At 38.3% G+C, this 25,393-nt stretch overlaps 1 protein-coding gene across 3 annotated transcripts in view; it reads left to right on the forward strand.

Moving 5' to 3' along the window:
- Positions 1-24,444, forward strand: part of ANXA7 (annexin A7) — a 24,897-nt gene extending 453 nt beyond the window's left edge. For 2 of the 3 annotated variants that reach the window (XM_008696042.2, XM_040624612.1), the window contains exons 2-14: positions 5,588-5,642; positions 7,414-7,615; positions 8,385-8,495; positions 9,076-9,140; positions 9,554-9,619; positions 13,726-13,828; positions 14,047-14,141; positions 17,641-17,754; positions 18,199-18,369; positions 20,472-20,642; positions 20,722-20,797; positions 22,104-22,216; positions 23,995-24,444. In XM_008696042.2, the coding sequence (XP_008694264.1) occupies positions 5,589-5,642; positions 7,414-7,615; positions 8,385-8,495; positions 9,076-9,140; positions 9,554-9,619; positions 13,726-13,828; positions 14,047-14,141; positions 17,641-17,754; positions 18,199-18,369; positions 20,472-20,642; positions 20,722-20,797; positions 22,104-22,216; positions 23,995-24,117 (1,464 nt within the window). In that variant the 5' untranslated portion in view covers position 5,588 and the 3' untranslated portion in view covers positions 24,118-24,444. The remainder of the gene's footprint in view (positions 1-5,587; positions 5,643-7,413; positions 7,616-8,384; positions 8,496-9,075; positions 9,141-9,553; positions 9,620-13,725; positions 13,829-14,046; positions 14,142-17,640; positions 17,755-18,198; positions 18,370-20,471; positions 20,643-20,721; positions 20,798-22,103; positions 22,217-23,994) is intronic. The other variant, XM_008696044.2, reaches the window with a different exon arrangement.
- The last annotated feature ends 949 nt before the right edge of the window (positions 24,445-25,393 follow it).

The following is a 25,393-nucleotide window of genomic DNA, read 5'->3' on the forward strand; positions in this document are numbered from 1 at the left end:
CCGGCCTGTGTGCCACTCCGCTGTCCGGCCTGTGTGCCACTCCGCTGTCCGGAGATCCGAGGGAGCAGTGACACCCCGCGCGCAGGCAGGTGGACCACAGGTGTGGGGACTGAGGCCAGAGGATGGCCCTGCTAAAGTGACCTCAAGGAAGGCTGAATAGGGAAACCAGCAAGGAGCAACGAAAGCCGTCTGGCTGGTGACTAGGTTTTCCGGTGACACAGCAAATTTTGGGAAATTTGTCCCGTGCTTCACTAAGCCAGGAACAGAATGCCTAAGCCTAAAATTGTACATTGCCTCAAGTTTATAGTTCTTGGAAACTAGGAAATAACATTCCAGATTTGATTCCTGTTCCCTGAACAGCAGCAGATGTGTGCTGGTATCAGGCCGTCCGTCCTGAGCGAACACTACCTATACAGCTGGAGGTGGCTGATGTCCACCATAAAAGTGACAGAAATGAAAAAGTGCCAACTGCCTTTAAACTCCCTAGTATCTTCTATCTAATAGGGAGCTGATCTGATAGTCTGTCCTAATTAGAGCATGATGAATTACCTCTTGGGCAGGGAAGGAGTTTCAAGCACTAGATGGCAGGTAGAAGAGAGAATTTTGGCCACTCCAAATTTAAGCTGCTTTTCAGTACTCACTGGTGATGGCTGCCTACCCTGTCCCAGAAGTCATGGCTGGCTCTTGCCGACTGATTTAAATCGTACTTCCCCACCAAGAGGCAAGTTTTGGAAAATTGTAGTAGCTCCTGTTGGCCATCTTCATTTGCCTTTCCTGTTTCCTATTTGTTTCATAAATATGCAACAGCTGCCTCTTGTGTTCCTGGGCTTCCTGCCATCTTGAGACTCCTGTAGTGAGACCCACCCCTTTTAGTAGCTGACTCACTGGGTGGAGATGGTTTGGAGAAGCAAGAATGATTTCTAGTCTTTTAAAAGTAGTTGCTGATGGAGAATGTTAAAAACGAAATAAAAGCTCTTGTTTACCAGTATAGTTTTATTCCTTGGGCAGAATGAGTAATTTGTTGAGTCACCCTGGGATTTTAGTTTTTTGTAAAAGATTTTTAAATCTACCTTCTGAATAGATGATACATGCACAACTCTAAAAGGGCCAAAAGTACTTTGAAAATTGTTTCCTTCTCATTACGCCTCAGCTGGCCTCTGTGGAGGCAGCTACTAGTTTCTACCTTTTTGAGAATACTTTCAGAGATAGTCTCTTACACATAGAAGCAGATAAATGTATTTTCTACGCTTATAGTTGGCAGTTTATACAGTTTTCACCTTGCCTTTTTTTCCCCCCACTTAATATGAGTTAGAGATGGCTCATATGAGTTAAAAAAAAATATTCAGACTAGCAACATCAGCATCACCTGGAAGCCTAGGTAGACATGAAGAATCTCATGCCACATCTCAGAACTACTGAAGCAGAGTTTGCATTTTTAGCAAGATCCCCAAGTGATTCACATACACATTACAGTTGAAGTACTGTTTTATTTAATATGTTGTTCAAAGAAGGGAGAGAGAAGATTTGAGCTTGGTAAGTCAGGGAAGGTGAGTGAGCCCAGGTGTGAGGGCCAAGTCAGTTAATAACAGTGGCTGAAGTAAAGGCATGCTGGGAATGGTTCAAGTGGTAGAGATTTCACATTGGAGGTTAGCTATTGGTAAAAGATAAAGTGAATAGATAAATTGGAGCCAGTACTAAGGAGACCTGAATGTCAGGCCTATAAATTTCCATTTGATACTCCAGCAGCAGTCTTTGAGGAGTTTTGACCTGAAGAGTGGTATGCTGAAAGAGGAACATTTCAGGAAAATTGTAAGTGTGAGAGTATATGCAAGGACATAAATAGAAAAGTAATTTTAGTAAAATAGGCGTTAAGTGATGAAAACCTGGTCTAAGGATACAGCCATGAGAATAGAAATTACAGGAGGAGTAGGAGAGGCATTATAAAAAGGAAAAAGGGAAACATTGGGTTATTTACTGTACTTAACAATAGGTAATGAGTGGTACTAGTAACAGATACGGGATTTTTTTCCCCCAAAGTTTTTGTTCAAATCCCGACCAGTCAACATACATTACAATATTAGTTTCAGGTGTAGAATTTAGTGATTCATCACAACACCCTGTGCTCATCACAAGTGCCATCCTCAATATCCATCACCTGTTTAACACCCCCCCCCCGCCACAGTAACCATCACTTTGTTCTCTAGTTAAGAGTCTGTTTCTTGGTTAGATATGGGATATTAAGAGTGATCTGGTGGGGAGGGATGAGTATTTAATTCTACACCAATATTGAAGGCCTCCTAGCTGGCTTCTATCTTAATATACTCCTCATTCTTTTGATGATTGCCCATCTTAAAATGATATATCCCACCTTTGCCTCGCACATGCTGATGTTCAACTTCCCTGCCAATGTATCCATCACCTTTTAAAACAGTTTAAACCTTTGATAATCCAGTTACTTTCCAATCTTAGTACAGTGTTTTATGGTAGGTGCTAAATATGATTATTTGACTTTATATAGATATATTTGCCAGGTAGATTATATCTGATCACCAATAGTTTTTTAGATATGGTAATGCTATGAAAGGGTATCATTTTGAATGTTTTTTGCCTGTTTATTTGCATTTGTTTTAGGTTAGTAACGTTTTCTTCAAATGCAAGAGGCATTTACACACATACATATATATGTATATGTTTATGGGTTTTGGTTCACACTGGCTGCATTTGTTTTACATGAGCTGTCTTTTATTCATTAATTTAAATTCAATTAATTAACATAGATCAGTAGTTTCAGAGGTAGAGTTCAGTGATTCATTAGTCTTACATAACATCCAGTGTACATTCTGTCCCATGCCCTCCTTAATGTCCATCACCCAGTTACCCTATGCTCCCACCCTCCTCCCCTCTAGCAATCCTTAGTTTGTTTCCTTCCTATGATTAAGAGTCTCTTATGGTTTGTATGCTCTGTCTTTAAAAAAAAAAAAAAAAAAAAAAACTTTATTATGGAAAAATTTAAACATGCAAGAGTGGACAGAAGAGTGTATTTAATACCCGTGTACTTGTCACCCAGCATAAATAATCAACTCATGATGATCTAGTTTCATCTGTACTCCTGCCCAACCCTTTCATATTATTTTGAAGTGATTCCCGGACATTATAACATTTTATATATATTTAGTGTGTATCTAAAAGATCAGATGCTTCACAAAAATCATACTACCAATGTGACACCTAAAGATGTAATAATTTCTTATCAGATATTCAGTTATTGTTTGCATTTCCAAATAGAAATGAGCTCCTTTTGAAGAAAATAACTTTGAATTGATTATTCTTTTTTTTTTTTTAAGAGAGGGAGAGAAAGAATCTTAAGCAGGCTCCATGCCCAAAGCAGAGCTCAATGCAGGGCTCAGTCTCACAACCCTGAGATCATGACCTGAGCTGAAATCAAGAGTCAGATATTTAATCAAATTAACTACCCAGGCACCCCTCAATATAGATTGTACTTCAGGAAAACCATATAGTTGAAAAAGATTTCTCAAAGATTCCAGATAATAAATGAAGAAAAAATGATAGAATTAGATCTAGGCATTGATTATCAGCCACAAAAAGAGACGGCTGATCATTTATGTGTTTCCTGATAGAAACAATATTTTTGAGTGTTTGTGCCAAAAAAGTAATCTGATCAAGCTTCTAGATCTGACTACAAATTTATAGTATATAACTGTTAAAGATTATCATGGAGATTCAATTGGCAGAATTCAAATAGAGGGAGATTTTAGGACAAACTGGTTCCTTCAACAAATAAGCTGCATGGAAAAAAATAGGGGTGAGGCTTTTAAAAGAGATTTAAGAGACATGCCAACTGACTAGACTATATGGACCTTATTTGTATACTGATTTGAACAACCAAACTGTAAAAATTATTTTGAGACATTTGGGAAAATTTGAACACTGACTGGATATTTGATATTAGGAAATTAAATTAAGGTACAATGTTGATAAATAACTATGGCTGAAAAGAGCCCTCTTTTTACAGATACTATATTGACATATTTATGAGTAAAGGGATATGATGTCTGGGTATTTGTTTTAAAATGATCTAGGGAAGGGGCTCCTGGGTGGCTCAGTCGTTTAAGTGGCTGACTTTGGCTCAGGTCATGATCTCAGAGTCCTGGGATCAAGACCCACGGTGGGCTCTGCCCTCAGTGGGGAATCCACTTGTCCCTCTCCCTTTACCCCCACCCCCCATGCTCTCTTTCTCAAATCTTTGAAAAATAATAATAATCTAGGGAAGGGTACAAATGAAATAGAAGTAACTGTAACTTGATAATTGTTGAAACTGAACATGAAGGTTATATGAACATTCATTATATCAGGTTGAACCACAAGAAATTTGCATGTTAAAACAAATGAATTTCAGTAATGCCATGTAGTTCAATCTAACACTGTTCTAAAATCTGAGAATTTTCCAGGGCACCTGTGTGGTGCAGTCGTTAAGCATCTGCCTTTGGCTCAGGGCGTGATCCTGGCGTTCTGGGATTGAGCCCCACATCAGGCTCCTCCGCTAGGAGCCTGCTTCTTCCTCTCCCACTCCCCTGGCTTGTGTTCCCTCTCTCACTGCCTGTCTCTCTCTGTCAAATAAATAAATAAAATCTTTAAAAAATAAAAAATAAAAATAAAATCTTTGAATTTTCCATAATAAATAAGTACAAAATAAAAATGAAAATCCTTAAAAGACCATAGAAATTGGAACACTGACACATTGATGATATTATGGTTTTATTTTAAAAACAGCCTTGTTAATTAAAAAAAGTTAGGTTTGCAGGTATGTATACCTGTATGTATAGGTTAAAATGCTAGAATGTCTGGGATTTACTTCAGAATAATCCAGTGTGGTAGGGAATAAATGAGAGTACTGGAATAAAAAAAAAAAAAAAAAAGACATGAATTAGTAATTACTGCAGCTGAGTGTTGAGTCTGTGGGGTTTCTTATACTATTAACTTTACTTTTGATTAAGTTTGAAACTTAATCAGAAGTTTATAAAAATGTATGTGTGACTACAGAATGTTAACTCTTAACCATTGTTTCCCATAATGTTACATCACCAAATCAGGGGATATCTGTGGCACCTGAAAAGCCTTTATTTTAATATTTACATGTTCATTTTAATATTACCTTCTCAAGAAACTATCATAAGTTTTCCATTTAGAGAAGTGATATAAAGTAGACATAAAATAAATTTAAGTGAAAAATTAATTGGCTTAAAAGATACTCCATAAATACTCCATAAATAATAGTACTGGTAGTATTCCACAAATAGTACTGGTAGTATTCAGATATGACAAATTATATGGTATGAGGAGAATGAAGTTGGAACATTTACTATGCTATACTGACTCCGTTGGTGTGAATGGTGAAATGAAGAAGCATTTTATAAACTTTTCTTGTAAACCTCTAATATCCAACTGTTGAATGCCTGACAGACTCTTTTGAAAGAAGATATATTTTGTATAAAACCCTATGACAATATATATCTTCAAAGGACTTAACCCTTATAAAAAATTACAAGGACTTTTTTTATTGTTACAGAATGTCATACCCAGGCTATCCCCCAACAGGCTACCCACCTTTCCCTGGATATCCTGTAAGTATTGCCACTTATAAGAGTAAAACAGTTTGTATACTTGGAACAGGCATTGTATAGGGCTAGCCCATGACAGATCTTACAGGTATGCCAGAGGAGGGGTCATAAACTCAGTTGCCCAGAGGTAGAATAAGTGCGTTAAGGCAGGTATTATGGAGGAATGAGAGGGCACTTGCCTCACGTATGGAAAGCCAGCAGCTACTCACTGTAGCCCGATATAGCCATGCTGGGAGGCAGACTCAGTGTTGCTGATACATTTCTTCAAGTAAAGCCAGAAATGTGGATTTGATGTGAAATTGCCCCATTTCTTTAAATTGGGAGATTAATTTTTTTTAATGTTAAGTGTTATATGAGCCAATAAAACATGGATGTAAGCTAAATCTATCCCATGAGTTCACTGGTTTTTAAACTTTGTGTTAGAAGGTTTAAAATAATTAAGAAGGGCTTGACTTTGAGATAACAAGTTGCAGTGGATTAAAGGTCCCTGGATTTATAGTTCTGAGACTTTTAGTATTTGAAGTTCATTTTATTAATTTTTTTATTTCATTTTATTAATGTGCTACTAGGTTCTGCCTTTTTGATGTCTGGACTATGAGGACTAAACTCATAGCTGAGACATTTAAGAATTACCCATTTCAATTTTATACTCATGAATGTGTAAGTCTTTCTAACTCTGGGAGAATACAAAGAGAGGCCTATGCAGGTTAATGATAATGTGTATCCCTATGTAAAATGAATATATAGCTCTCCTGAATTTATCATAGGAGTGTTGAGAATTATGAATATGTTCCCAGGCCCCTATATACTGAACTGGACTCTGGCTACCATTTTGTCAGTGTGGGCTAATTTCTGAAACAGACAGCCCTAACATCTAAGTGACTTTACACAATACAGACTCATTTCTTGCTCACTTTAGTTCCTAGAAGTCAGTGGCGGGAAGGTGGAAGGGTGGGAGGAATCAAGGAGGCTTTATTCCTTGTAGTCTTTCGGGTTCCCAGGCTCTTTCCATGTTGGCTCTACCATCCTGTAGTGCCTTGGAGTCCTCCACTGGATGCTCTGCTTCCACCTGGCAGATGAAGGAAAAGAGGACGAGAGAGTATAGAAGATTGCACAGGAGGTTTTTAGGGGCCAGGCTGGAAGTGGTGTACATCACTTCTATCTTTATTCATTCACCAGTACTCAGTCATATGGTTCTACTTAACTGCTAGGGGGCCTGGGAAAGGTAGTCTAGCTTTATGGCCAGAGGAGAAAGTTTAGTGAGCATGTAACAATCTCTGCCACTCTTAGACATTGTCTAGTCTGAACTAGGCTCCAAAATGTCACACCCCATGTATGACTCAGGTCACTTTTTTCTTTTTTTTTCTTATTCAGCAGGTTCAGGTGTGTTGCAAGAGAGCTATGAATTCTTCTCTTTAGGGTAGAGAGCTGTATCTTTCTCATATTTCCAGGTGCTAGAAAAACAAAGGAACTAATGAGCTTTGTTAGTTTTTCTTGAAGCCTTGAGGTTTGTAAAGAGTCTAGTTCTTACTCCCAAATAGAGAAACAGATCCCTCTTGCCCATCACAGGTAGAATTAAATTTAACTGAGTTCTGACAAGCAAGTGTTCTGACAAACTAGTATACTGGTAAACTAGTATAAGATACCAAGACTTTTAATGGGATTTTTAATATGTAAGAGAAAATCTAGACCTTAACAGTTATCTGTTTCTTTTTTTAGGTGGGTCATATTTCTATGTGATCACATTAATTTGAAAAATTTTCTCGTTTTTCAGCCTGCAGGTCAGGAGTCATCTTTTCCCCCTCCGGGTCAATATCCTTATCCTAGCGGCTTTCCTCCAGTGGGAGGAGGTGCCTACCCACCAGCCCCAAGCGGCTACCCAGGAGCTGGAGGCTACCCTGCCCCTGGAGGTTACCCAGTCCCAGGAGGCTATCCTGGTGCTTCACCAGCAGGGGCCGCTCCATCCTATCCAGGAGGTGAGTAATGGGTTGTGGCATTAGTGATGATTTGGGATTGCCGTACCACTTTTTCCTTTTTTTAAATCCTCTTCATTCTTGCTTGTTTTGTATGAGGTCAGAGATGCTCTTAGCCTGCTCTCTACCAAAGACAGTAAGAACCTGTCTGGCAAGATAGAAGGATAAAGGTTCTTAGGGAGCATAAAAGCAGGGAACAGTCTTAAAAATTCTGTTGTGAAAAAGAATAAATCTCATGGTAATAAAGGACCAATATATAACAGTTTGGTTTTTTTTTTTTTTTTTAAGATTTTATTTATTTATTTGTCTGAGAGAGAGAGAGAGAGAGAACAAGCAGGGGGAGTGGCAGGCAGAGGGAAAAGCAGACTCCCTGCTGAGCAAGGAGCCCGATGGAGGACTCAATCCCAGGACCGTGGCATCATGACCTGAGCTGAAGGCAGACGCTTAACTGACTGAGCCACCCAGGCGTCCTGTTGATTAATTGTGATCTTAAGAACTAATTAAGATATTTCAGTTAGCATGATTGTGATCTTTAAGACGGCTTTGTTCAAAGGTAAAAAAGCTTAGCACTTTTGTATTCTAAGTCAGTTAGGCAGGCAAATGAAGTAAAAATTTTGTAATGGAGAAGAAATTGATAAGTTGAATGTAGACCAAAAGAGACTGCTGTTATAGTATTAATAGCCTATTTTTTCCACTGTTCTTAGTAGATATTTTCCTAAAGTTTACTCTTCAATCATAAGAACTGTCACTATATTTATTCTTTTATTTCTAGTTCCTCCAGGTCAAGGGTTTGGAGCCCCACCGGGGGGAGCAGGCTTTTCTGGCTATCCACAGCCCCCCTCACAGTCTTATGGTGGTGGCCCAGCACAGATCCCATTACCTGGTAGGTACCAACTATCCAGAGAAAAACAATAGTGTGCTATTTAAAATTTTTCAGTTGGCATTGAGAGAACTTAGTTTATGTTTGGGATAGCCTTCAGTTAAACTTCATTCTAAGTACTTGTATGAATAATTTTAAATACAGGGTTTCATGAAATGGGCTAATTTGATGGAAAAGTTTAATCAGTAAGATGGAAGTAAGGACCCACTTTTTCAATTACAAAAAAATCTGTTCCAAAGCCAAAAAATCAAAACCTTTAGGAGCTTCTCTGCTCACTCCTATACCACTCCTGAACCCTCAGAACTATGTCCTGAGATCCTTTCCAGATGGAATCAGAATTTTGTTTGAGGGTTTAAAGGGAAAAAAGGTATTATTTCTTAAATTGTGTAGAACATGAAATATTTTAAAAGGTTCTTATGACCAGAGTTGGTTTTCATTTCAGTGAATTATAATATTAAAAAGTTTATCCTAGTGAATAACATGGTGTGAATGTTCTCGTATGTTTCCATATTCATAATAGTCACTGCTGTTTTGAAAAATTAAATCTTATAAGACCTGTTTACTATATTTTTTTAATGTGTAGGTGGCTTTCCTGGAGGACAGATGCCTTCTCAGTATCCTGGAGGACAAGCTCCTTATCCAAGTCAGGTATTTCTGCTCCTATTTTTATATTTCATCCAATTTAATTGGATAATGCCAAAGTAGGGCACCACTCCTTTGCTGATATTAGACATTTCCATGAAACAGAGGAGATGGTCTGTGACAGTCACTTAAGATTCTAATCTTTGCTTCTGGTAGACTTGATGCTCTCTTTGGTCCATCTGCTTTTAAGTGTGTCCTGATAATAAGACAAGCATAGATCCCTTCTCACAGGTGATGATACTCATAACTGTTTCATAGAGATTCAGTTGGGTTCTTGGCATTGGTTTTCTTTTTCTTCCCTCACTGACAGTTAAAACTATGAACTTGGGTGACTGAGTAATTGGTATTTCTGGCAGTGTTTGAGAAAGTGTGGATTTGTTTTCTGTTTTTACCTTTATAACATTCTACTCTTTTTTCAGATCAGTACAGACTCCTTTCCTTCCTATCCTGTTTTCTCTCCTGTTTCCTTGGATTATAACAGTGAAGTGAGTAAGGTTTTCTAATGTTTACTAGTTGCTAGGTCCCCTATATGTGCCTTCATTACTTTCTGATTTCTCGTGTGTTTGTCTCTCACAACTTCCTTGAGGGCTCAACTGTATCTGTTTTATCTTTATGTCCCTGTAGTGCTTGACAAGGCTTTAACCGTGATAGCAAATTAATGTTTGTTGAATTGATTTCTCAATAGCCCTGGAAGGTCTCCCATATAGCAAATCTTTGCCCCATCTCTGTATAGCCCTTTATTTTAATATTGTTTTATTTTTAATTGCCTTGTTAATTCTTTTATATCCTATGCAAGTTACCAGGAACACAAGCAGTATATTTTCATGCTTATCTTTATCTTGATTTTCTTATTTATTTCCATACTGTTTATTCATAAAGATCTATCATTTCCAAGCTGTTTTAGAGCTGGGATGGGAGAGGGAGTACAGTGTTGGAAGAGAAACACTCTGGCTGTTTTCTGGCTTACTTTTTTGATTTGAGGAATTTGAGCTCCAGAGAGATTAAGAAACTTGTCCAGGGCCACACTGCTAGTGAAAGACAAAGATAAGACTAGATCTAGCTCTTCTGACTCCCAGACCAGTGGTCTCCCTGTTACTCAATGCTGCTTTGCTGATACTATAAATGATACTCCTCCAAAACACGTAGAGAATTGCTTTCAATCCTTTTTTTTATTGTTGAAGTTGATTGTTAATCATATTATAAATTTGTGACTATTTTAATAATTTTTATTTTATTTTAGCTTAAGCATGCACATAGTTTTAGAAGCATTTTATGACTGAATATAAAATATTTTCAAACATAAAACACTGAAAATGGGGCGCCTGGGTGGCTTAGTCATTAAGCGTCTGCCTTCGGCTCAGGGCGTGATCCCCGAGTCCTGGCATCGAGCCCCGCATCGGGCTCCCTGCTCCGCTGGGAGCCTGCTTCGTCTTCTCCCACTCCCCCTGCTTGTGTTCCCTCTCTCGCTGGCTGTCTCTATCTCTGTCAAATTAATAAATAAATCTTTAAAAAAAACAACAACAAAAAACCACTGAAAATGAGCCACACATACACATGCAACTCATGTGTAACAGTTACTACTCTAAGATAGGTCTAAAACCAGTAGGTGGAAGTTTACAGAGTGGTAGATTTTGGAAAATCTTTTACATGGAAGTGGAACAGGCTACCTTGTGAAGAGAGAGCTCCCTGTCACTGGAAGCCCTCTGGTAGAGGGTATGTGTGTGTGTTTAGGAAGATGAAAATTTCTGTCTTAATTATTTGGGCCAGGTGACCTTTCCTGACTGATCCAATTTTGGTTTCTCAGCAGGAAGGTTGGCATCAAATAAGTGTCAACGGGTGGAACTTTTGGTTGCAGATAGTGTGGGCTTTTTTGTGCTGAGAAATTTTCCCTGGTTTGAGTTTTGACCTCTAGAACATAGACCCTGATTTCCTTTAATTCAGTATAATGGCTGGAGGATAGTATTTTTGATGAAGATTCACTTCAAATGTAGACTTTCAACATAGAAGAAAACAAATCCATTTTTTCCTACAGATGAAAAATGGAAATTTTTTTAAAGACTTATTTTTTTTTTAAGATTTATTTATTTTAGAGAGCACACGCGCGCGCACACACACACGTACATGTAGTGGGGAGTGGGAAAGAGAGTCTTAAGCAGATTCCCTGCTGAGCGGGGAGCCTGACCTGGGGCTTGATCTCATGACCCCAAGATCACGACCTGAGTCAAACCAAGAGTTGGACACTTAACCGACCACGCAACCCAGGCACCCCGTTTATTAGAGAGCGAGCCCCCGCAGTGAGGGATAGGGGCAGCGGGAAAGGGAGGGAGAAATTCAAGTGGACTCCGTGCTCAGTCTCACAACCCTGAGATGACCACCTGAGACAAAACCAAGAGTCAGATGCTTAACTGACTGCATCACCCAGGCACCCCGGTTTTTGTTTTTTAAGAAAGAAGAGGATAACAGAAAATGAGAATCATCAAATAGAACATGTTGAGGCTTAGTTTCTTACTGCCTAGTCCAGTGTATTATAAACAAGACTTTTTGCCCTACTTAGGATTTTAGTGAAGGTGCTTACAGCAAAGGAAACTTTCTCAGTTTCTTGATACCATAAGGCTCATCATGTAAAGGCTTATGTTGAAAAAAAAAATTTATACTTGACTATTTGCAGCTGAGAATGGTTTTAGTTTTTTCTTAAAACTACTATACAAATGTTTGTTAGTTCCCTGCTTATATTCCTGGCTTAGAAACTTCATAGTGCTGGGGCGCCTGGGTGGCTCAGTTGTTAAGTGTCTGCCTTTGGCTCCGGGCGTGATGCCAGGGTCATGGGATCAAGCCCCGTATCGGGCTCCCTGCTCTGCTGGGAGCCTGCTTCTTCCTCTCCCATTCCCCCTGCTTGTGTTCCCTCTCTCACTGGCTGTCTTTCTCTCTGTCAAACAAATAAATAATTTCATAGTGCAGGATGGTTGTTAGAAGAAAATGTTGGTGTGAGAATATAGGTAAGTGGGAGAAGTTATTGACCCCAAAATGTTTGCTAAAATATGGTCTGTTCCCTTTCTTCCCATTTACTTTGCTCCTGCAGTTGCTGGCATATTGCTGTATTCAAGAGTATAACTTTAGGGGCGCCTGGGTGGCACAGCGGTTAAGTGTCTGCCTTTGTCTCAGGGCGTGATCCTGGCGTTCTGGGATCGAGCCCCACATCAGGCTCCTCCACTATAAGCCTGCTTCTTCCTCTCCCACTCCCCCTGCTTGTGTTCCCTCTCTCGCTGGCTGTCTCTGTCTCTGTCAAATAAATAAATAAAATCTTTAAAAAAAAAAAAAAAGAGTATAACTTTAAATGCAGTTTCAGTTGCCTAAAAAGCTATTGTCATTTTATATTTTGCAATCATGTTGAATGCATCTTTAAATGATATTTTAAAGATAAGGGGTTAAATAAAATATATTATTAAAATTTAGTTTTAAGAAACTGTGGTAGATTATCATTTCACTTCATTCATCCCATCTCTCTTAAGCCCTGATTTGAATAATTTAAGAAGACTATTGAATTGTTTTCTAGCTGTGTATTTTTAAATTTTTTAAATTTTGAAATAATTTCAGACTTTAAAAAAATTAGAAAAATTGTACATAGGGGGCTCCTGGCTTGCTCAGTTGGTTAAGCGTCTGCCTTCGGCTCGGGTCATGATCCCAGGGTCCTGGGATGGAGCCCCGCATTGGGCTCCCTGCTCCGCAGTGAGCCTGCTTCTCCCTCTGTCCCTCCCCCTTGCTTATGTGCTCTTTCTCTCTCAAATAAATCTTTTAAAAAAATGATATTATATTGCTTGTTTGAAACCTCATTGGGCAGCTCAAGGTCTACCTAACTAAAACCCTTATTATATTATTGTCTTTAAATCAAGCACTGCTACTCATCTCACACTATCCAGGAACCAATCTTTTTTTTCTTTCCTTCTGTTCTACTAAGACGGAAATCAAGACATAGGAAGATTGTGACAAGTTTCACAGGCCTGACTTTATCTCCTGAAAGTTTGGCATTTAGCTGTCTTTTGGCAGGAAGAGGATTGGTCTTTCTTGCCTGTTCCAAAATGAGCCTTCATAATAAAATTCTTATATCCTTTGTCCTAAAACTTAAACATGGCCTCCTTGCCTAAGAGTGATGACTGGAGAAATCTTAAGTTGTCTTCTTGTCAGCAGAGAATCCTGACTTTTTAAAAAATTTACATTTCTTTTACTAAAGAAGTTGAATATTTTTTCATGTTTCTTTTTTCCCCAGTTTTATTGAGATATAAGTGACATGTAACATCGTATTAGTTTTGGGGGTACAACATGATGATTTGACGTATTTTTATTTTATTTATTTTTAAATTTTATTTATTTTAGAGCAAGCAAGAGAGACAGCAGGGCAAGAGGGAGAGGGAGAAGCAGACTTCCCACAGAGCAGGGAGCCTGATGTGGGGCTCGATCCTGGGACTCTGGGATCATTACCTGAGCTAAAGGCAGGCACTTAACTGACTGAGCCACCTAGGCGCCCCTGATGTATTTTTATATTATGTAACGATTAGCACAATAACTGAGTTGGATTTTATGCCTCTTGTTTCAGCCTGCCACAGTGACTCAGGGAGCTCAAGGAACAATCCAACCAGCTGCCCACTTTGATGCCATGAGAGATGCAGAAATTCTTCGGAAAGCAATGAAGGGTTTTGGTAAGGAAAACAGGTTTTTAATCTTATTTACAATTTCAAGTGATTGAATCTAAAGTAAAAATAAACTTTACATTATAAATCAAGTTTGTGTGTCCACCGGTGCACATAACTCAATTTAATCTGGCACCAAGCACCTTGTAAGCATCTAAGAGATGTCCTCAAAGAATACCCAGTACAGAATTAATTCATCCTTACTTAAACATGTATGGTTCTTCCAGGGACAGACGAGCAGGCAATTGTGGACGTTGTGGCCAGCCGTTCCAATGATCAGAGGCAAAAAATTAAAGCAGCTTTTAAGACCATGTATGGCAAGGTATATATATATATTTTTTTTCTTTTCTGGCCACAAACAGTGGCCTGTAGACTCTACATTTATGTCAGGTTGGATACTGTCTTTTTATTAGTGTTGGTGGTGCAAAGTAGAGACAACTAGGTTTCAGAGACCTCCGGACCGGTGTGTTCACTCTTTCTCTTAAAAGCCTTTCTAATGCTGGAGTAGTCCTTGATCTCATAGTCCTACTCATACCTCATATGTTGTCTGATATGTGAGAGATGCTCAGTAGAAAACCGATTATGGCCACAATAGCATAATTGATAATAAATTTATATATAAAATAGATAAACAGTATAATAGAGAAATAGTTTGGTTCTCAGTCTTCTCTTTACAGTGGGATTCAAGGACTTATTATACAACCCCTGCTTATTCTTGGCGTTTGGCTTCCTCTTCCACTCCCCTCCCTCCCTCTAAATATATCCTATATTATGATGCGTGGAACTTCTTGCCATCCCTGCACACGTCATGGTCTTTCATACCTCTATGCTTGGTATACGTTGTTCTCTTGGCCTAGAACACCTTTTCCTCTTTTTTTTTTTTTTCTTCATGGCAAGCAGCTTCTTCAGGATTTAGCTTGAATCAGCTACTCTGTGAGGTTTCTCTCATTCTCAGGGCAGAATTTTGCTCCTTCTTTCACTGTGGTCCAGTCTCATTTTGTAAAACCTCTGCCATAACTGATCTCATTGCCTATTCCCTGCAATGATGAGCTCCCCTCAGGGAAACCATGTCCTGTTCATCTGGGCATCTTCAGCTCCAAGTACAGGAATAATAACAAATAGCCACTTAATAAGTATTTCCTGAATGGATGATCAGTGACAAAATCCAGCAAGATTCTGTGGCTAAAAAGCGCTGTTGCTTCTTAGATATCAAGGGGAGAGCTGGATAGCATTGTTTTTCCATTTAGATAGGAATCCTAAAATTTCCTAACATTCTCTGGATCCAATTTACTTTTCTCAGAATGAGAGTAGAGGTTCACTGGTTTGTCCCACTTCACTTATTCTACTCTGCCTTACTCTCTCTGCCTGGCCCAGGTCCACTTCTTTAGTCTTAAAGCTGATGAAGCGACACCAACTCTAGATTTCCTTAGGGTTCAACATCAGATTCATTTCTCTAACAAGTATTTTCCTTGGTTTGAATCTCTTTAGTTCATATTAGCCTGTGCTATGCTGTCTTGAATTTCTTCTGTATCAGTTTAGAATTAAAACTAAATTCACAGCCTGTGTTTTCTTACTCTCAGCCACCTTTTCTCTAGGCTTCCTATTAGTTAATACAAATAGCATTTGTTGTGGAGTTGTCCTTGATTCCACATTCTTCTTTATCAATCAGGCTGTGAGTACTTACTCAGTGCCTACTATATGTTAGGCACTGCTTTGTCCTAGCATCCAGTTACTGACAATATCTCATTGATCTAATATGTAAAAGGGTTCCTTTAAAATACGTCTTCTATCTCAAATCCACCCCTGAAATCCAAGCCTTTATTCTTACCTGAGTGTTCTGATAGGTAAATGTTCTTCTCTAAAGTCTCTTTATGGTCACAGTCCATACTGCCTGTGGTTGTCATTTCAGTGCCATTTTCTTGCCTGAAAGCTTCCAGTGGCTCCTTCCAGCATGCAGAATCAAATCCACATTCTTTAGCTTGGTGTTCAAGGTAATAACACAAGCATATCATTACAGCTCTTGTCTCACTAATCTATGAGAACATTCCCCTCCAACAAAGCTGGTTATCTTACCGCTTCATTAAACAAGCTTTGCTCATTCTTGCCTCATACTGGTGATTCTCAACCTTAGCTGAGCATCATAATCTCCTTTCAGATTTAAAAACACATGCAGAATCTCTGAGTATTTGTCCTCTACGTCGTTGTGGGGTGTGTGTGTGTGTGTGTGTGTGTGTGTGTGTGTGTGTTAAGAAAAATTCCACAGAAAATTTTACTGCGTAGCCAAGACTGGGAGCCATGTTTCTGTTTCTCATTTGTGTTCCTCCTTCTTGCCTGAAATCTCTTTCTGCTTCCTCTTTGCCTGCTAATGTTTACATACCCTTCAGGATCTAGACTAGAAGCTTTCTCTGAGTTCTCTAGCCCAGTTTAACTTCCCCTGTTTCAACTTTTTCTGCTGGTTATTTATGTGCCATTTACTCTTCTGATGCTGGATTACAGGCTGCCTTCTATTATCTCTTTTTAGATGTGTATCTTTCCAAATAAGAACACGATGATGAGTCCTACTTCTGTACAGAACAAGGACAGTTTTTATGCAAAGCAAATATCTGTTTATCATTTTGTTAATCTTAATTATTCTTTATTTCATGTATTTGTCTCTGTACCTGGTACAGTGGTGAAACTAGAGTAGGAATTTATTATTATTGTTTATTGGTAGAGTGAATAAAATACATCTGCTTGAGGGGCGCCTGGATGGCTCAGTCAGTTAAATGACTGACTCTTGACTTTGGCTCAGGTCATGGTCTCAGGGTCCAGGAATTAAGCCCTGTGTCAGGCTTCTTGCTCAGCAGGGAAGTCTGCTGAGGATTCTCTTTCCTCTCCTTCTGCCCCTCTCCCCACTCAATGTGCATTCTCTCTCTCTCTCTCAAATAAATAAATCTTCAAAAAGAAATAAATAAATATATCTGCTTGTAATGTTGGCGAGGATGCAGAGAAAGGGGAACCCTCTTGCACTGTTGGTGGGAATGCAAACTGGTACAGCCACTCTGGAAAACAGTATGGAAGTTCCTCAGAAAGTTAAAAATACAGCTACCCTATGACCCGGCAATTGCACTACTAGATGTTTATCCAGAGGATATAGTGATATCCAAACATAGGGATTCCAGGGGGTGCATGTGCCCCCTAATGTTTATAGCAGCAATGTCCATAATAGCCAAAATATGGAAATACACCATGGACTATTACTCGGCCATCAAAAAGAATGATTGCAGCTTGCCATTTGCAGCGACATGGATGGAACTAGGTTGTATTATGCTAAACGAAGTAAGTCAGTCAGAGAAAGACAAATATATGATTTGACTCACATGTGGAATTTAAAAAACAACATAGATGAGCAGAAGGGAAGGAAAAATAAGGTGAAATCAGAGAGAGAGACAAACCATAAGAGACTCTTAACTATAGGAAACAAACTGAGGGTTGCTGAAGGAGTCGGGCAGGGGGATGGGGTAACTGGGTGATGGGCATTAAGAAGGGCACTTGATGTAATGAGCACTGGGTGTTAGATGCACCTGAAGAATCACTAAACTCTACCTCTGAAACTAATAACACACAATGTTACTTAATGGATTTTTAAATTAAAAAAAATTTGCTTGAGTGAAACAAATTTTAAATGTATAAATTTACTTGTTTCTAGTATATACTATTCAAGTTTGAAATTTAGGTTTTCATAAAGCAACTTAATTCCATTTTTCCATATTTTTCTTAAAAAAATTTAAGCAACAAAATTTGGAGAGCATGCATACTTAGTTTGTATTGTAATTAAACAGGATTTAATCAAAGACCTTAAATCAGAGTTAAGTGGAAATATGGAAGAACTGATCCTTGCCCTATTCATGCCACCTACATACTATGATGCCTGGAGTTTACGGAATGCAATGAAGGTATTGTATGCCATTTACTTCATATATCTTATCTTATTTCAAATGTAAAACCCCACAAATTATGGCAGTTTTGAATTTACAGTGACAGCTTAAATCAATACATTGTTATTTGAATATATAGAGCTTTTCATATCCAGAGGCCAAAGAAGTATTTGATGGAATAGTAAGATTTAATTACTTCCAGTGGTTTTTGTTTTTCTTTTTTTTTTTTTAAGATTTTATTTATTTATTCAACAGAGATAGAGACAGCCAGTGAGAGAGGGAACACAAGCAGGGGGAGTGGGAGAGGAAGAAGCAGGCTCAGAGCAGAGGAGCCTGATGTGGGGCTCGATCCCATAACGCCGGGATCACGCCCTGAGCTGAAGGCAGACGCTTAACCGCTGTGCCACCCAGGCGCCCCTTGTTTTTCTTTTGTATAACTCTCCCTTTCTTCATTTCACATAGGGAGCAGGAACTCAGGAACGTGTATTAATTGAAATTTTGTGCACAAGAACAAATCAGGAAATCCGAGAAATTGTCAGATGTTATCAATCAGAATTTGGACGAGACCTTGAAAAGGATATTAGGTCAGATACATCAGGACATTTTGAACGTTTACTTGTATCCATGTGCCAGGTGAGTATAGCATAAATATATGCTGATGGAACATTCTTCACGTTCTATGACCAGGGAGCATTCTTTATTCCTATTAGTATTTAGCCTTCTTGGGATCTTGCCACCTTTAAGAGGAGTAACACAGAATCCATTGTACAAATTTCTTTGTAGTCACAATTGAGATTTATTTCTGCAAATCTGGCTTTTGTAGGGAATTGGAAATTAACCTCTTTAAAGTTATATGGAATCAGAAATCAACTTGAGGTTCTATATTTTAGGCTGGGGATGAATCTTGTACTTTAAGCTTAGCATTGTACTGTCAGTTAAATTGGACCATTAACTGAAAATATGTGGAACTGCCATGGAACTCCTATAGGGTAAAAACTGTGTGAGGAGAGCCAGAAATGCAGAAACATTTCTCAGACTTCACAGAAATGTTGTGATTAGTACCTTCCTTATTCTGATTTCCCAAATGTGCTGGAGAAGTGACAGAAAGTTCTCCAAATAGAGTATTTGGAATGATACTGAACACACAGAATGAGATGATGAGGGTTTATTTGAAAGAGATGATGCAGAAGACCAGAACACTCATGCAGTATCAGGAGTTACGGCTTTCCTGCTAGTACACAAGGCTGGATAGTCCACAGGGATGTGAGAGTAGAGCAAAGGGAGATAGTTGCAGAAAACGGTGCACCAGAGTGAGTGGATGTGGACATGAGAAAAGAAAGCAAATGGGTGGAAAGAAATTGAATTTACCTACGATGGAATAACAGAGTAGGGGAGTAGATTAGCATTTAAAAACAACAACAGGATGTACTGTATGGTGACTAACATAACATAATAAAAAATTTAAATAAATCAAAACAACAACAAAAAGAAGACAAAAGCAGGAACAGAGATTTAACACTAAAGAATGATTATTATGACTTTATATGAGATGCTGAGTCTTTTTATGCAGAACTCAAGGCCTAGCTATTTACAAAGTAAAGGGACCTCTTTCAGGGAGTGAGCAGAGGAATGGCTTCCCAGAAAAATGAGACTGGTGGTGTGTGTTTGAGTCCAAAGGCAGTCATCTGGGGAGTTTTTCCTGAACATCTTTTCATGTGCTATCTTTAGCCTCAGATTTGGAATGTGTTTCTGGATATTTCTTGTGCCCAGTGGTCTTCAGAATACAGCATCTCCCCTTCAAGGAACACCTCTCCATTTTGTCCCTCAGACAGACACGGAGACTCAAGAGGACAGCCTTTCCTTATTTTGGGTTTGTGTTTCTATTTTTGAGAGAAACCAAATGCCCATCTAAGCTTTATTTAGGGAGCTTCCTCTCTGGCTTTCTCCTTCTTCCCAGGGAAGAGTTTGGTATACAAATTGGTGCAATCTAGCAGAACTTGAGTTATTTATAGCTTCTTCTAAGAAGCTCGTGTGTCATTTGTATGTATACATTCAAAATAAAACTTACATGATGTAAGATTACACCTGGCTGAAGGAAAGGAGGTTCACGAAGCCTCCATTTTGTATATTGCCTCCCTTGACTTAAATCCTTTGAGTGCAGGGACCTTGTCTTTCCTGTGTCCCTACCACCTAGCACATCCTGTCAGTTCACTTTCTCTGGAGAACCCTGACTAATAGAGCCTCACACAAAACAAGTGCTCTATTCCTTTTAGCTGCATGAATGAATACAGAGTGGAACTCAGTATAACGCATATTGATCTTAAATCCCAGCTAATGAGAATTATAATTTCTTCACTTGAGTAGTAGTTTATATCTCCTAGTAGAGATGTTTCTTTTCCTTTTTTGGGGGAGGGGGTGAGTTGTATAAATATAAATATACATACATAAATTTTTTAATGGCAACTTTTCTGGCTTAACTTTGTCCTCAATGCCCTGAAAACCTCCCATTTTAACCTCATTAAACCATGATCAAATATTAAGTCCAAAGTTGGCAGTATAATAAAGTACTAGTTACACTAGTATAGCTTCTTTGGAAATGAAGATATTCATGTCAAACTTTATGCATTGATCTTCAATAAATTGTCCCTTTAAGTCCAAAAGTGACTAGATTGTTAAAAAAAATTTTTTTTAGTATTTGTATCACATTTTGCAGTTCCTGCCTTCCTCTTTTGCAGGGAAATCGTGATGAGAACCAGAATGTTAACCACCAGTTGGCTCAGGAAGATGCTCAACGTCTCTATCAAGCTGGTGAGGGGAGACTAGGGACAGATGAATCTTGCTTTAACATGATTCTTGCCACAAGAAGCTTTCCTCAGCTGAAAGCTACAGTGGAGGCTTATTCCAGGGTATGAGCTTTTCTTTTGACGATTTGGCTTCAGTTTTAAGTTGTGCAAATATTTTAACCCCTATACTTTTTGTTTGCAGGTGGCTAATCGAGATTTGCTAAGTAGTGTTGCCCGTGAATTTTCTGGAAATGTTGAAAGTGGTTTAAAGACCATCTGTAAGATACTTTTATGTTTTGCTTTGTTTTGTTTGTAGATGAAGAGGCTTTGAATAGTTGTTTCCATTAAGTGATGATAATTAATATAGCCTCCTGGGAATCTGCTTAGGCAGAGGCCGAGCGAATCCTACGTTTTTATATACAGTTCCCTATGAATGGTGGTGGTGTGATCAAAAAGGGTTGTTTGAAATTATTTGGTCTTTATTCTGCATGCCCTTCATGAGTATTAAGCAAGAATTACAGTAGATGTAGCATTTCCATTGAAATGAATGGGAAAGCCCTAAGCTTGAGCTCCCAAAAAACGCTTGGTTGTTTTTTTTTTTAAATGATTTTATTTATTTGAGAGAGCATGAGCTGGGGGAGTGAGGGAGAGAGAGAGAGAGATGCAGACTCCCTGCTGAGCAGGAAGCCTGATGCATGGCTCAATCCCAGGACCCTGAGATCATGACCTGAGCTGAAAGCAGATGCTTAACTGAGCCACCCAGGCACCCCAAAAACACCTTTTTTTTTTTTAAGTTTATTTATTTATAATCTCTCTACCCAACATGGGTTTTGAACTTACAACCCCGAGGTCAAGAGTCACACGCTCCATTGACTGAGCCCCCTCAAAAAACACCTTTCAAATATTCAGTCTAATGAGACCCTTTTCCCTTTTGGGGAAAAAAAAAAGTTTCCGGTGTTCTTTGAGATGTCCAGTGAAATGGAAATTTAATTCTCATGGAGAATATATGACTAAAGAGAGTATTAGGAACACATTGGTATTAGCAATTGGGTGTCCTACAGATATTACTGTAGTAATTGTAGCTAAAGAAATGATGTAAAGTTAGTGTATCTCTACCATCTGCAGGAAGAGACTTCGCTAAGTTAATTTTCCTAAGAGAAAATGTCAGGCTTATTATTCTCAAATTTTGGCTCAAGTCTGCTTTTTATACTAGAATGTATCTCCTACCCTTCTGTCAGCCAAATGATATATTTGGTGTCTAGAATTCAGATTTCAGTCATTATTTCTTTTAAGTAAGATATTACCAGGGCACAGTTGTCACAGATTTTCTTACTTGAAGGGGAAAAAAGTAAAGGATCTAAGCTATTGCATCTATGGAGAAAAAATGGGATTTATTGGCTAGAGGGAATCTTCTAGAATTAAAGGTAGCCTGCCTGATGCAGCTAGAAAGATAGATGAATGTTGAGAAAAATCAAGATTTCTGAGGGGATTATGAGGATCAAAGGCAGGCTAGAAGTGATAAATGAAGCTGGGGCATGGAAACCTTTGTCAAGGCATCACGTGTAAAGTATCTCTAACTTGCAGTGCAATGTGCCCTGAACCGCCCTGCCTTCTTTGCTGAGAGGCTCTACTATTCTATGAAAGGTGCCGGCACAGATGACTCCACCCTGGTTAGGATTGTGGTCACTCGAAGTGAGGTGAGGCTTTCTTGTCTGATCTTACTTGATTTTTTTTTTTAAGGCTTCTTTATTTGAGAGAAAGAGAGAGAATGCAAGGGGGGAGGGATAGAGGGAGAGCGTCTTCGAGCAGATTCCCCCTGCTGAGTGTGAGCCCATGCAGGATTCTATCCCAGGACCCTGAGATCATGACCTGAGTCGAAATTAAAAGTCAGACACTTAACCAACTGCGCCACCCAGATGCCCCTGATCTTACTTGATTTTGAATGTTGATTTCCTAAAAGTTCCTCAGCTGGTGATTAGGAATGACATTAAGAAAGAGCTCCCTTTGTCACCGCTGGTGGAGCCTGTATAAAGCACAGTGTTCACTCTCCTCATGCCCTGAGAGAGGATTGGGTTAGTGAAACAGACCACTGTCCCAGTGTAGCCAGTGCCAAGAGATTTTCCTACTTAGTCTGTGGAGAATACTGATTTATGTCAAGTTGGAAAATGTTATCTTTCTGTTTCTATTTTGCTAATGTAAAAAATGGTATGAAAGATTAAACCTATTGGATATAAAAATTCTTGAAATTTAGCATGCCTTCTAATTATAAAATAATTTTTAAAAATTTATCTTTTTCTCTTTACCTAAATATACCTCAAATATACCTTAAATGCTTTCCTTTCTTTGGTTTTGTATATTTACTGGACTTACTTCTTACTTGAAAGAAAACATGCCACTAAATTACAGTAGAGAAGGTAAATCATTTTGAAAAAGACAACCATCATGTGGTGTTTTTAAAAAACTTTGTGTATTTGTACTTAGGCCTAAATTTTCTAAGCATGATCTCTCCTTTAAATCGTAATAAAATATACACAACACCAAACTTAACATTTTAACCATTTTAAGTATGCATTCCAGTGGCTTAAATTAAGTACATTCACATTGTTGTACAGCCATTACCACCAAAACTTTTTCACCTTGTAAAACTGAAAATTCATACTCCTTATATAATAATTCACCATTCTCCTTTCTCCCCAGCCCCTGCAGCCATTTTGCTTTCTCTTCCTATGAATTTGACTACTCTAGGTACCTTGTATAAGTGGAATCATACAGTATTTACCCATTTGCGACTGACTTCTTTCACTTAGCATAACATTTTCAAGATTCATCCATGTTGTAGCATGTGTCAGAATTTCTTTTTAAGGCTGAATAATATTCCATTGTATTATTTCTTCTGTTTATTCATCTGTCAGTGGACACTAGGGTTGCTTCCACCTTTTGGCTATTGTAAACACAGGTGTACAAATATTTGCTTGAGTCCTTGCTTTGACTTTTGTGTATAGACCTGGAAGTGGAACTGCTGTATCGTGGGGTAGTTCTATTTTATTTTTTTGAAGAATCACCAAACCTTTTTCTACAGCAGCTGCACTGTTACATTCCTACCAGCACTGTACAAGGGTTCCAATTTCTCCATACCCTTGCCAACACTTGTTGTTTTCTGTGTTTTTGAGAGTAACCATCTTATCAAATGGTTTTATTTTTTTAATGGTTTTTAAATGACCAATATTTTGAGGATAATAGATGAAACTGGTACCACCCTTATTCAGTATTTTTATAGAACAGTGAATCCTCCCTTCACTGGGTGATGCTAGCAGTGGTATGAATGATAGCTATCGAATATTGGTCACTTGGTGTCCCCCACCCCCGCTTTGATTATAATTAGCTTCTTTTCATTATTAAAGAATAATCCTAATAAATAGCAGTTTTCTTTTAACAGCTGCTTTCTAACATCAAAAATATCATCTCTTGCATGCAGATTGATCTTGTACAAATAAAACAGATGTTCAGTCAGATGTATCAGAAGACCCTGGGCACAATGATTGCAAGTGACACAAGTGGAGATTACCGAAAGCTGCTTCTGGCCATCGTGGGCCAGTAGGAGGGATTTTTTTAAAGAAATGAAGCCTGTCTTTCAGTGATTGACCTGCATGCAGCAATATCAACCATCATCTAACCAGAAGAGCTTTTTTACTAAGGACTGTGTCAGGGTATTGTGCTTGGTTTGCACATGTGGTTATTGCCTTAATTCCAATGTTATTTTTTTCTCTATATTTAATCAATGTGAAGCAATATCACAATGATGGAGTAATAATGCAATGTTTTGTAAGGCATAATTGTCACTGTTCTTATTCTAATCGGGATCCCAAATTGAATAAAAATCACAGCAATTTCTAATTCTGCATAATAAAGCTGAATAAAAGAAAAAGTTGCGAAACTCTGCCTTCCAAAGCCCTAGTAGGTCTATTGGACAATTATAGTTGGTAGTATGTCAAAACTGTATTACTTTTTTAAAGATTCAGCTCTTTTGAACTAGAAGAATAATTTCCATCTTATTTTACATAAATTGGTATTCTATATTTATAAACACTCAACTTTCCACATAGGAAAAGGATGAGTATTGCGTGTAGCAACTTTTAAAAAAGGGATTATATGTTTATATGAATAAAATATAGCCTACTTTTATGTCTACTAAAACTTCCTAAAGATCTTTATTGGCCCTCGGTTTTTTTAAAAAAGAAAAAAATTTATGAAAGTCTTTAAAAATTAGTTGCAATTTAATCATGATTCAAGAAAGTGAAGCTTGACATACAGGAGGTGCTCAATTAGTGAATGAAGATTATAGTATCTCTGGGAAAATTGGATCCTAACTCTTTTGGAGAAGTAGTTCAGGAGCTCAGTTAGTGGTAAAGCAGGATGATTACAAAACCCATTGGTTTATCCCCACTGCTGAGCAATTACTTATTGAGTATATTGAGCATTATAATAGGTAGTCAGGAGAAATAAAAAGGAAGGAGATTCATTAATATACTGGGGGTTCGAAACAAAAATTAGGATAAAAAAATTGTAAATGTTAGATGATAAATTCTGAGGATGAGAACCCTATTTGTTCTTTGTGTGACGCTCCCCAGCAAGAAGCAGAAATTTAATACAGATTTGGTGAATGATTGTACAAAGAATTGAGAAGAACAGTAAATATCAATTACAGTTCAGTGAACATTGGTTTTGTGTAAATACCAAGGGGAATGTAAGGTGGTATAAGATAGAACCTTACTCTAAGAGAGATACAACCTCTCTCTGTAGTGAAGGCAAGATACATGGGTGGAAGGATAATGAGTTAAGGTGGATGTTAATTACTTTGAAATAGTTTCATTGAA

This window comes from Ursus maritimus, unplaced genomic scaffold (assembly GCF_017311325.1).
Source record: "Ursus maritimus isolate PB19 unplaced genomic scaffold, ASM1731132v1 scaffold_7, whole genome shotgun sequence".
Classification (NCBI taxonomy): Eukaryota; Metazoa; Chordata; class Mammalia; order Carnivora; family Ursidae; genus Ursus; species Ursus maritimus.